Source organism: Cheilinus undulatus, linkage group 11 (genome assembly GCF_018320785.1).
Source record: "Cheilinus undulatus linkage group 11, ASM1832078v1, whole genome shotgun sequence".
NCBI classification, from domain to species: Eukaryota; Metazoa; Chordata; class Actinopteri; order Labriformes; family Labridae; genus Cheilinus; species Cheilinus undulatus.
The window spans coordinates 23,587,628-23,601,183 of NC_054875.1; the positions used below are offsets into that span (position 1 = coordinate 23,587,628).

Here is a 13,556-nt window from a genome sequence, read left to right on the forward strand (position 1 = left end):
AATTGTGAGGACACTAGCACCAGCTGGCCTCTTTTGAATTAGGTCCATCACTTCAAAAGGGGGTATTTATGCAATCATTTATTTTACCTCATATTTTTGTTAAATTGGCATTACTTTGTAGGACAGATGGCTCTTTTGATTTTTTTTCAAGAAAGCCAAAATTTTATTGACCCTGACTGATTCATGAAATCAATAAAAGGGCAAAACATCCAAGGGGTGAGTACTTTTTATAGACACTATACATTCAGCACTGCATGGTGTATACAACTTTTAGCCTAAAAAGACCCATCAAAAACTAGTACAAATAGTTTAATGAAACTGAAAACATAATCAGACTTTGTGTAAGCTTGAGCAAGAAGACCGTTTCATTTCCATGTATCCTTTCATACATTTAGAATCACTCATGTGTCTCCCTTTCCCCGTTTCTTGCTCTGGTGATCAGCTGGTATGGGCATCTATTCATTAAAATTCTGAGCCAAGTCCAGTCTGCCATGACCTGTCTTGATCCAATCATCCTGCTGCCGTCATATTTTTAAATCTGTTCCCTCTTCCACAGTCAGTCTGTTTCAGTGTGACTACTGCAACCCTGCTCCACCCCAGCCACCTCCATTACATCCCATCGTTGTCCAGGTCCAGCTTCTTTGTGCCACCCTGCATCCCTTCATTGCTACTTCCAAGTCATCTCATCGGTGTCTGGGTCAAGCCTCTCAGAAGTCCATAAACAACCTTATCGTATTCTTTCTATCACCACCAGTGTCTTGACCCCATTAGGGGGTATCTGCTGCCAGCTTCACTACCCCTTCGAGTTTATAAACATCACAATGGAATCTATAAATAAATTTCACATTTTCAAACATTTCCAAACTTGTTAAATAAATCATTGTTAAACTCGTATTAAGTCTGTCTTGATTGAAATAGATGGTTAGAGAACTAATTTTTTTCTGTACAGAAAACAAATTATAAGAGAGAATGGCTTCTACATCATGATTATTTGTCCCTCCTCATATTCTAATATCCTTTTATCATTGAGATATACACTATTTTGCCAAAAGTATTCTCTCACCTATCCAAATAATTGAAATCAAGTGTTCCAATCATTTCCATGGCCACAGGTGTATAAAATCAAGTACTTAGGCATGCAGACTGTTTCTACAAACATTTGTGAAAGGATGGGTTGCTCTCAGGAGCTCAGTGAATTCCAGCGTGGTACTGTGATAGGATGCCACCTGTGCAACAAGTCCAGTTATGCGCAGAGGTTGCCAACTTTCTGCAGAGTCAATTGCTACAGACCTCCAAACTTCATGTGGCCTTCAGATTAGCTCAAGGACAGTGTGTAGAGAGCTTGATAGAATGGGTTTCCATGGCCGAGCAGCTGCATCCAAGCCATACATCACCAAATGCAATGCAAAGCATCAGATGCAGTGATGTAAAGCACACTGTCACTGGACTCTAGAGCAGTGGAGACGAGTGACGAATCGTGCTTCTCCATCTGGCAATCTGATGGACGAGTCTGGGTTTGGCGGTTGCCAGGAGAATGGTACTTATCTGACTGCATTGTGGCAAGTGTCAAGTTTGGTGGAGGGGGATTATGGTGTGGGATTGTTTTTCAGGAGCTGGGCTTGGCCCCTTAGTTCCAGTGAAAGGAACTCTGAATGCTTCAGCATACCAAGAGATTTTGGACAATTCCATGCTCCCAACTTTGTGGGAACAGTTTGGGGATGGCCCCTTCCTGTTCCAACATGACTGTGCACCAGTGCACAAAGCAAGGTCTATAAAAACATGGATGAGAGAGTTTGGTGTGGATGAACTTGACTGGCCTGCACAGAGTCCTGACCTCAACCCGAAAGAATACCTTTGGGATGAGTTAGAGGGAAGACTGAGAGCCAGGCCCTCTCGTCCAACATCAGTGTGTGACCTCACAAATGCACTTCTAGAAGAATGATCAAAAACTCCCATAAACACACTCCTAAACCTTGTGGAAAGCATTCACAGAAGAGTTGAAGCTGTTATAGCTGCAAAGAGTGGACCAACATCACATTAAACCCTATGGATTAAGAATGGGATGTCACATAAGTTCGTATGCAAGTTAAGGCAGGTGAGCGAATACTTTTGGCAACATAGTGTATTTGGGTTAGACAAAATCAGCCATTTGAATAACACACAAGGTATATAGGCTTGTGAGTGAAATCTTTGTGTATGTTTTGATATTTCAATGTAATAGCCATACAGACCATACATGCCAGTTTCACAGTAGTGTTTTTATTTACAACGCTGTAAACAAACTACTAGGGCTACCCCTATAATTTTATAAGTCCCTCCCACAGTTTTAATGTGTCTCACTTTTTTTATATGATTACTTGGCGTGTAGGGTGCTAAGGATTCATCACTGGCCCTGATGTGCCACAACCCAGGGCTATAAAGTAGGGTGCCAGAGCCAGCTTGACACAAGTCAACATGCATGTGTTGCTCGCCAAACAAGGTCAGGCTCAACGGCATCTCCTCTGTATGAGCCTTTTCTAACCTGCTTATATGCCTGAATGACACCACTAACACATTTCGGGTCCTTGGGACTTCCACAGCAAAACCAGGGGCATGTGGCAATCCTAAAAGCCCACCTGGACAGTACCCTTATTAGCCACATCCACCCCCTACTCCATCCTAAAAGTATTGATCTTGTTATTTTTCAACAGGTTATTTTCCCATGCCCCTGGTAATATGCAAAGACATCCAGAACACAACCTGGGTTGTGTCAATCCTCCTTCCCAGCCGATTGTGCCCTCAGGCAGCCTACGTGCTACATTACTTCAGCCTAAATTTTTGGCCCAAACTGTCTACTTATCCCTGATAATGAAAGCTTCTCTGAAGGGTGCTCACTTTTAATGGAATATGAAATATCATCTTGTTGTCCCGTGACAGTCACAAAAATCACACAATGGAAATTTTTGTAATGGAAAATGTAACAAAAGCTGTTTTGACATCTCCTGTGTCACCCACCCAGGGGCAGGCTTTTAAGGCATTCAAACCACATCTGTATAATCAGTCTTCTCGCTGATGTTCTCTTTTGCTTTTATAAATCATGAAGAGGCATGAAGTCTATTTCAAAAGCTCAAAAACACAAATAAACCAAGTTGGTGATGAAGTTGGTTCGGGAGCTGTGTTCAGTGGACTGTAAGTGGCAAAGGGGCACACAGTCTATGATGTACAGAAGCCCTACAGAGGAAATGTGTCAATAATATATTTATTTCCTTTTTCTCCATTTACTCGGATAATAATGGGTTCATTGTGGTTGTTTTCTCAAGATCTGGACTCAATATCTCTTATTTTACAAAAACAAAAGTTGGTTTTCCTGTTATAACGTATTAGTTTCTCAAAGTCTGCAAAAAATAAATAAATAAATAAAATGCTTTAATAATAATGTGATAATTGCTTCAATATTTTGAGACCTTCCTTGACCCGTTCCTATATCTCTTCTGCCTATCCTGTTAATATATGACATTGTGAGTTTACTATCCTTGCTTTTGAGTACAGAATAAAGTTTTGACATACATGATTGACAAGTTATTGCTCTTAAAATGCCAAATAATGAAGTCTAACTCTTTTCAGCCCTTGAGGGCCCATTTGAACTTTTAATAGTGAGTTGGGCTAAACATGTTATTTTTTGTACAGCCCTTCTAACTTCATGTTTCAGGATGTTTGTGTGTGTTTTTGCCACAGAGACGCCAGAGGGAGCAGCAGTGACGGCGTGTTTTCACTGAGATGCAGTTGAATTAACGTACAGGCGAGGTAAATGCAGTCACGTGACCTGCTCGTTGCCGTTGGTGAGTTTTTCCCATTATGGCGGAGGGGCCAACCGTGCGGATGGACCGTCTCTCCCACTCTGTGGCTTGTTTTGTGTCTTGAGGGAGGGCGTTTTTATTTTTATTTTTTATTTTTATTTTTTTAACATTTCATCGCCACAGCCTGGTGTCCTTTCAACTAGACTGCACTCGTGTTTTTTATCGGCGAAGTCATGGCAGACCGCGGCGCGGATTTGTCCGCCCTGCCAAAAGAGGTTAGAGACCAACTGGCGGAGTTGGATCTGGAGCTGTCTGAAGGTAAAGGAGGGGAGGGGGCTGGTGATGGGGGGATGCTATAGCAGATTTTTTTTTAAAGCTAGCTATGTCTGTTTCAGCTGTCTGGTCTCTCCAGCATTGTCTGAGCGTATGGTGTTCCTCCTCCTTTTCTACTGTACGTTTAAATTGAATGAAGCACACGTCCGGCACATAGTTAGCTTATTTTGTGCTAATACAGGATGGGAGTACACGAGCTAGCAGAGCATGACAAGCAGGAGGAAGAGAAAGGCTACATCCATTTCCTCGTGTCTCCTTTATCTTGACCCCCCTGGAAGCTCTTTTGAAACAATACGTCGACTTAAATGTACGGTTCTTTATCAAATACTCCTCATTTGCGCATATGTCAAACCCACAGCTCTCTGTCTGCCTGTGTCTGTGTGTATCTGTCTGACAAACTGGAATGACCAGAGGCAAGGTCTGGCTGTTAGGGCTTGACCCTCCTCTTGTCATCGTTGTTATACTTCCTCATATGGCAGGAATTTGATCCATCTGTCAGCACATGGCTTCCTGTTTGACAGCTCAATAGCCTTTTACTTTACATAAGGTTTTCAGGTTTCAGCTTAAAATGTTGTAAATCTGTGAGACATTGCAACAAGGGTTGAGGTGTCATGACTAGGCCTATAGTCAGCTTCTGCTACCGTGTCATATCATGATACAGCCTGTTATCAATGACGGTCATTAATTACACAACATCGCCTATGACCTCACTTACAACAGCCTTATACACCTGTGTAAAACTGCAATTACTGGAATTAAAGGTTTATGTTCACGACCATTACACCACCTTTTGAGACCTGTCTCAGGTGTCCATGAGCACAGCTCTTGTGGATGTACAGTAGATGGGTGATTGATGTTTCTAATTATTGTAGCCTATAAATATCTTGACCATTCATTCAACTGAAGCATCGTGCTAATCAACCCCTCCCCCAGAGCAGCTGTTAGCCCCAGTCCTGCTCCACACACTGTCCCATCCCCAGACAGCCCCAATGCTTCATAGCACCTATATAGGCTTCATTATTCCAGATGAGGTGTCTGAATCAAGCCTTCATGTGCAGTGACTGCTCAATCATGCAACAGTCAAGCCTTAAAAAGACTAAAGAAGACATAGAAATCGTTCTTATTATGTACCTGACAGGTGCTTTCTAAAACAATCATTTCATATTTACAAACTAATACATTCTAGCCATAAGAGCAGCAGGAGCATGGATACATTTTGAAGCTCTTATTTGGCCATAAGCAGATTAATTAGAAAACCTGCAGTGTTTATGATCTGACTGACCTCTTAGATTAACATATTATTGACATCTAGATCCGCTAACACTGTGTTTTCATGACATTTTCATGGTGGTTTCAGAGTGTTTAAGGTCCCTAACAACCTAACAGGATCATTTAGCACAATTATAGGTCATTTTAAGGGGTTGTACAAGGTAATTTTTTTTATAATATCATGCAAACTTACTGACAAGGGGAGGATGTGGACTTACAGAGACCAAAAAACATTACAGCTATTCAAATTCCCACTTCAAGGGATGTCGAGGAAGAATACATAAAGAAGTAGGGGTCGACTGATATTGTTTTTTTCAGGGCTGATAATGATTCTTATTATTAGTTGTTCATGAGACAGATAACTGATATTTGGAACCAATGCATTTATTATGATCCACAAAATGTAATTAATGGAGCAAAAGTGAAATTGCATGATCAACAAAATGAAAGGAAAATAAACAATTTGGCCCAAGCTCTATCAGCTTGAGAATCAGCACAGAGCAAACTAAGTTAAAACAGGTAAACAGGAGGAGATTCCATATGCTCACTGCGTAATTGGCACTCAGGATTAAGTGTAGATTGGCTACTACTCATGTGTTAACAAGCCAGTCACTATGCAGTGTAACTAAAGTAGCACACTTTTTGATTGACTATCAATTATCTGGTAAATCAAATGCCAACACCAATAACCGTCTGACTGCCAATAATGGGTCATGCCAATAATCAGTCTACCCCGATTAAGAACAAGAATTAAAATGCATTATTGAAACATCATTGATGACGATCAAATGCTCTCAAAGACAGCCTTTCAAAAGTTCAAACAGCCTTTCATAGATAAGCTGCATCATCTTCTGCTAGCTTTGTTGAGTAGTGCCATGGCTGCAGGTACAGAGGTGTTTCTGTGGCATTATCTCACCTTAGGAACAACAAACTGACAGCTAGAGCTGATACAGTGGCTCAGATGATAGAATGATGATAGAAACACCAGCTAAATCATTTAAACATTGTTCATTCTGTGGTAAATATCCCTTAAGGGTCTCAGAATATTTGTGGCAATGCTATTGCTTTGTGATATTCTTCCAGGACGATGATGATGTACCATAATATTCCTGGTTGTCTCCAAGCTAGATAGCCATTATTAGAAATTTATGCCTCATTTCCTTTTGCTAACAATCTGTTTCATAATCTGTTGAGTATATTCATAAAAAACTCGCACTGAGATATGGAATCCTCCCCTTTGTCTTGTCATTTTGAGGTACTTCAGATTCAATTCACTTGTTATCTTTTGTTGGTACAGCAGACATGTATTTGAATCATCCTCTCTATAATCCAAACTTATTTTTGTTGCAGATTACAGTAAAAAACCTTGTTGCTACCTCTTTAGGCAGTTAAACATAGTAATGCAGGAAGCACTCTATGTGCTGCATTTAAGTGCTTGTGATAAACATGTCAGACATGACAGTCGGGGGCTGAACAAAGAAAAAGACATCCACATTATTGTGGTGGCTGTTTACTCAAACCTCATGGTTTTACCATATTGGCTGTCTGACAACATGGCTGATTAATGCTTTAACACTGCATTTCTAAGGCCCTGATTGTATTGAAAGAGAGGGAATTAATGTACCTCTATGAATGAATACTTTAATATAGAGTTGTAACTTCAAGTGCATTCAGAGCAACCTGCTAGCGTCTTTATTGGCAGATCTATGCAGCAAGTCATCACTCTATCACCAATTTTCTTGCATCTGTAATGATCCTTCCTCTGAACTAAGTGGAAATGCCTGGTCCTGCGTTGCTCGGATAAGAACACAGAGCTGCCAAAAGGCCCCTTAAAAAACAGCCCCAGTTCTGCTAACCCCCTGTGACCATGGGGACACAATGACAACCATTCAGCTGGTCTGAGCAGCCGTGGCCAGGAGCACTGCTGCCATTAGGCCTTTCAGCTGAGCCCAGTCTTTGTGTGTGCGCTGGAATTAGCTGCCTCCATAGGAAGAAGAGGGAGGGGCTGGTTGCTGGTCATACTTGAGAAGATGACGTGTAGCTGAACTACAAAAGGGAGGGGTTCACCTCTCTCACCCTGCCAAGTCTCAGCTGGGGTGAGGGTAAAAGGTTAGGCTTGGTTCTTCCCTTTTACTACCCTACCTGGGTGGGTTACATCCCTCACATACTGTCCACCTTGACTTACAGAAGTTGGACGTTTACTTGAACCTAGCAAACAGCCTCATAGATGAGTGTTTTTTTGTTTGGAATTAGGCTGCATTCACACTGCAGTTAAAAGTGACCTGAAACTTATATTTTTGCTCAAATGTGACTTGTTTTTTTTTTTTTCCTCTGACAGTGTAAACATCGCAAGTCACAGTGAATCTGTCGTTTTCATATCAGATTCAGGCCACTTACATATGGGTGCTAGATCATTTACGTATCTGATCTTATGTAAATTACTCCAGTGTGAACAGCCAACCAAAAAAAAAGACAGATCCGAGCAAAAGGTCAGAAGAGAGCATCAAGACATGCAGTGTAAACGTAGCCTTAGTTTCCTGTTGCCCAGGCCAAGGGGATGTTTTTCATAAAAAAGATCTGAATTAAAATCGGTGAAATTTAGTGGGCTACCTTACATTGTCTTGTGTTTTCTCTGTTAAATCTCTGCACTTGGTCTCTTTGCTGTGTCATTGCTTCAAAATAGCAAAGACCACTCCAAAACAAATAGACTTAGTAACCAGAGCTGGTTGAAAAACTCAGCTACACAGCTTCAAAGAACAAATCTGTCTTTTGAGTGAGTTGGGGTACTTAATAGAGCTGCTGTTCAGTGTAGTTCAGCTTATTTTCCTCTTCCAGGTATCTTATAACTAAGATCTTTAATCAGGTTCAATAGAAGAATGAAATTATTGTGATATGTACGAACTGGAAATGTTTTCATTTTTTCCCTACAGATGGTGCTTCTGACTGATTTATGTCCATTTCACAATCAAACATTAGACTCATGTTTAAGATGTTTAATAGGCTGACATCGGAGTTTGGTGTAGCATCCAATGAAAGGGATTAAGGAGTATTCAAGTCTTGTTTTGAACAGCCTAATTTGATTTGACTGACAAAACCCTGAGCCGGATACAGCTCTAGTATTCCCTCCCAATCTTATTATAAGTCTTTAGTCTTTATATGTTTTTGTTTACGAGGAGTTACAGCCTTATTCTCTCTGTTTGCATTCATAGAGTAAGTGCAGTGCAGATTATTGCCGGTAATTTCCTTTCTAGGACAATCACCCATTTAACCAGGCAGCATTCAGATGCAGCAGAAGCTGCCTTGCTTCGTTGTATTAACAGAGATATCCCTCAGCAGAGGATGACAGCACTGATATGGACCCATTCAGCGACAGCCATACATCCTCCTGATCTGAGCTATCAGTAACAGCGTGGAGGGTGAGCTTTATGGATCCTCATGGAAAGACACTTGTTCCACAAGGGGAAGTTAGAGGGAAGGTCTCTATCTGTATTATTTTTGAATAGAACAGGCAGCCAACTGTTGTTTTAACAAGTAGGCAGCCAGAGTGCTTATTTTGGGACAGATTACAGACGTGTGATTGGACACTTCCTCAAACTCAAGGTCATATGGTGCAAAGCACTTGTTTTTAAGGTAGAGGTCTGTGCTTGTAAAACAGAGAAGTAAGGGCCTGTCACACAGTTTCAAAGCTAAAATCTCAACCCAAATGCAAAGTGTTTTTCAGCTTTTTACCCTAGCAGGCCTTACATGACATGCTTTGTTGAGAGTTTTACAAAATTTTGGTGCCTTTGCCCTGCAAAAATGAGTTGGCAATATGTTCACAATTGATATTGTTGGAGCTATCGAAGCATGAATCTTCAATATAGCATAGTTTTCACTTTACTTTGGATTTTTCAAGGAATAAAGAAGCCCAAACAAACCAATAGCACAATTACAGACTGCTTGACTATTTCCCATGATGCTATTTACAGAAGAATTCAGGATGACATTTAAAAAAGTAAACCAGTGTTTATCCAATTCAGTCAAATGGTATTTTTCTTTAACACAGTTCTATGAATGTCAGACAAGTATGTTCCTAAATCCTCTGTTGCATCTTATAGAAATATGACATAAAGATGTATTTTATACTAAGTTCTACCAAAGCAAGCTTTCCCTAAATTTCAAACACATTCGATTGATCTTTCACAACACAATCTCTGTGTCTATTTAGATACTTTAATGTTTCATGTCTTTGTTAACACTAGGTCACAATCCAAAAAAGCACCAATCTTCTTTCTTGTTGCTTCAGAGCCAGAGCCTTAGGTCCAAACAGATGGTGGGGTTCTCTTGGCAAAAGTCTTATGTGTGTGTGTGTGTGTGAGTACACAGTATGTTAGCACATGCAAATGTGTGTGCATGGGTCATAATACTGTAACACTGTGAATAGTTCATGATGGCTACAGTACAGTCCCTTTTTTCTCCTCCAGACCTGCTGTAGGCTGAATTATTCACATGCTCTCATTAAATACCAGGACACCCTCACAGAGCGGTGTGGGAGTGGGTGTGGGTGCGTTGTTGTGAGCGTGACTTTTTTACGTTCCCAAAGGTAGAAGTTGAGGCATGCATAGGAAAAAAAGAGGCCAACCTCCTTTGAGTGAGTGCCAGGAGATATTGACATCCCACTCATCAGCCCTCCAGACCTGCACATGTCTCACTTTCCAGGCAAGAAGATGCTCAACTTGTTGAACAAGCTCACATGTAATGTCAGGCTGGGCTGGGACAGCACAACACAAATCATCAATATTATCAAGATTTTTGTTCTTAATACAATACAGTAAAGATGTGCCTTGGTAAATATAAACTCCAAGATTTATGGTCAAAGTCAGTAAAGGGCCATTTGCTGTTTATGTACAGACTTAGACTTGAAACTTCAGTTGTCGATTCAATACCTGTAAAACCTAGACAATATAATACCTGTTTACTTCCATGGCAACAAAAATACTCATAGGCCGCCTATATTGGGTAATATATTGTTTTTCATTACCAAATGTATCAAACTCCAGCACACTCACTAATGTATTGCCCTCTGTCTGCTGGTATGAAACCTAAACATAACTCTTATGTCTTTGTAAAATGACAGAAAGGAAGACAGCAGTTCCTTTTTAGAATATGACCTTTCAATCTTATTAACCATTGGAAAATCTGAGATATGTTTTAAAAAATATGATAGAAGGATCAAAGTCTCATTTTTCCCCAAAGCACATGATAATCTGAGTCCTTAGTAGAAGGAATTTGCCTTTTAAAGAAAAATACTGCCACACATTTGAAAAAAAAAAAATCAATCGAGTTCACTCGTATACTCTTAAACTTTTGTGTGCCATTATTTTTTTGAACCGGTTGAATTTTTTTTTTTTTTTTGCACCTGTCTAATCATTTAGATGGTTGTTTGGCTATTAACAGTAGCTAGTGGTGGGCATATTGATGCTGCAGTATTGATATATTGATATTTACAAAGTACTCATTTGGTATCAAGTACTTTTAAAAAGTATTAATACCAAATGTCAATGCTCCTCTTGCACTTCACTTATTTCTCTTATTCACTTATTCCTCTGTGACTGTGGTACCAAAAGTCACTTGACTAGACGAATCAGATGTAGCAAACAGTTACACACTAACAGCATCAGTGGCACTTGTGAGCATACACAGACATGGCTTCTAAGAAGTTTTCATGTCAAAGTTGTTAGAAGACTGATACAAGAAGATGATGATAGACCCATGTTTAACTGTGCCGCTCCCCCTCTGTCTAAAGATGTAGCAGGACAGTTTTCACTGAGCCAAAGCTACAGGTAGCTCTGAGTAAATTTGTTCCCTTTCATTTAAAATTAATCATTGTTCATTTCTTTTCTCTTGTATTTGACTGCCTTTTCTCACAGTTTAGATTGTTCTTTCAGCATTTGCTCAAATCAGATATTAAAAAGTACCGGAGATGGGTAATTAATCAAAATATAGATTAAATCACAATGTGTCCTACAATTTTCAAATCATAGAAGATGCACTATTTCTTTAAGCTGAAGAGGGTTTCTAAATACCAGTTAACCTAAATACATTTTTTGAGGAAGAGATGTTCTGATCATCATGCAAACATTCAAATGCCATTTTTTTCTGTTATAGTTTGCAAAAAAAACCCTACTTTCCCTGTTTTTGTCTTTCTTCTTAAAAATGAGAAAGACATTAATTGACTATTTCTTTCAGAACAATAATTTATACTTAATTTGCATCACAAATAATGACTATAGTTCAGAATAATGATATTTATTCAAAACAGCTCAGCTAACGTTATCTATCAAATATTGTAGTTGCTGTAATATAGAATGATTTATTGCTTGTTTGTTTCGAAATGTGTTAGATGAGGAACCTAAAGATTCCTTGAAATTAAAATTGTTCAGCCCTGAATAGTATGCTGATTAATGCGCTAATTAAAACAGCCTGAACATTTGGTACTGTGGAGCCCATGAAATAGATCAGAAATAAGTTTTATATTACAAAAAAATTTGGAATTTAAAATTGAATTAAAATCCTGCTTTTAAATAGTATTTACTCAAATACTTTGGTAATAGTTAAAAGTTACTCAGAAAATAAGTGATACTTGATATTTATTTGTTGGTTTTTATGAGCCGTATTCATTTTAATATAGGAATTAAGCCTATGTGTACTGCTGCTTTTACAATAAAATATATCGGTATTGAATTTTGGCGATACTTGCTCTCTATTTATTTGCTATTGGATCAATATTAAAATTTGCAGGGCCAGCCACCATTCAAGGCAGTGACTGCAGCTTCCTATCTCTCTCTCTCTCTCCTTCTCTCTCTTTCTCCCCCTATTCCACACTGTTTGCTGATTTATTCTCTTGATTTCAACCTACAGAACATGAGACACTGTAGCAGAAATTTGTACTCAAAGCCAAATAACAAGTAAGACTGAACTAAATGATGAGCTCTATCTCTTTAACAGGCTTTTTTTGCTCACGATTACTTAGCCGTCCCAACGATTAATAATTTCAGGCCCACAATCCAAGTTAAACGTTCCTTCTTAACTCTAACCCAGGTACCTGTCACTAGTTGCTACTGTAGTTGTTCTTAATCACTACTGCCTTGCTTCCACTGGGATCTCTAATCCAATGGAAACAACCACTAACTGATAGCACAGATAGAGTCTGGAAGGAAAAGCGTGGTTTAGCACATTTTTGATCTAGAAAATGGGGTTAAATTCATACAGAGGCTGTGTCAGAATATACCTGCACATAACTAAAGCAAAGAGTGACAATCAGAGTGATAATTAGTGACATTGCACCTTTACGTTGTGAAGTTGGTTAACTGCCACAATGAAAGGTTCATGTACAGCAAGGTCACTTTCTGTGTTGTGCTTCAAATTTTGGCAATGAATAGAAAATAAATTACATTAGACTTGAGGCATTAGGTGTGAAAGGCCAGAACAAAAAGGACCCACTGTGTGAAGGCCTTTACTTTCACTGAATCTACATGTTAACTTCAGAATTCGTCACATAACTTATTTGGTTGTGAATAAACATACTATGAACATATCTTCTAGGGTTGTCCCGATCAGCATTTTAGGCCTCTGATCTGATTTTTTAATATTGAATATCTGCCGATACAGAGTCCCGATCCGATACTCATAATTAGCTACCTAGATTAGAGTTTCAATTGTTACTAGTAGATAGCTCAAACTTATTCCATTTAACTCAGTACAGCCAATATTGTTGTAAAAAACATAAAATCACATTTCTACTCAGAATGGTGTAATAGCTCTGTTTCACTTTAACTATCTGGCAAAAAATGAATTTACATATTCACTTAGTGCAGTGTTTAGTATTTAATCAGACAACCAAAATCCACTTAAAGTGGTCAGCTAAATGACCTGAGCAGTCAAAAAAGTGAACTCAACCTCAGATTCACTTAGAGGTGGTGTAACAGTCAATAGTCACAATAACATATGAATTTAATAAATGAATGTTAAATATTATAATTCCACTTAGAAGTTAACTTGACTCTATTAGTCACAACAAAAACTAAACTCAAAAAAATGAATTAAAAACATCCTAACTCCACTTTAAAGTGGTGTAAACAGTTTAACTTGAATAGGATTAAAAACATATGAATCATACAGATTCAAAACAACAATCAT

At 39.0% G+C, this 13,556-nt stretch overlaps 1 protein-coding gene across 2 annotated transcripts in view; it reads left to right on the forward strand.

The window, feature by feature from the left end:
* The first annotated feature begins 3,824 nt into the window (after window positions 1–3,824).
* dip2ba (disco-interacting protein 2 homolog Ba) overlaps window positions 3,825–13,556 on the forward strand; it is a 59,637-nt gene continuing 49,905 nt past the window's right edge. For both annotated transcript variants that reach the window (XM_041798873.1, XM_041798874.1), the window contains exon 1: window positions 3,825–4,094. In XM_041798873.1, the coding sequence (XP_041654807.1) occupies window positions 4,010–4,094 (85 nt within the window). In that variant the 5' untranslated portion in view covers window positions 3,825–4,009. The remainder of the gene's footprint in view (window positions 4,095–13,556) is intronic.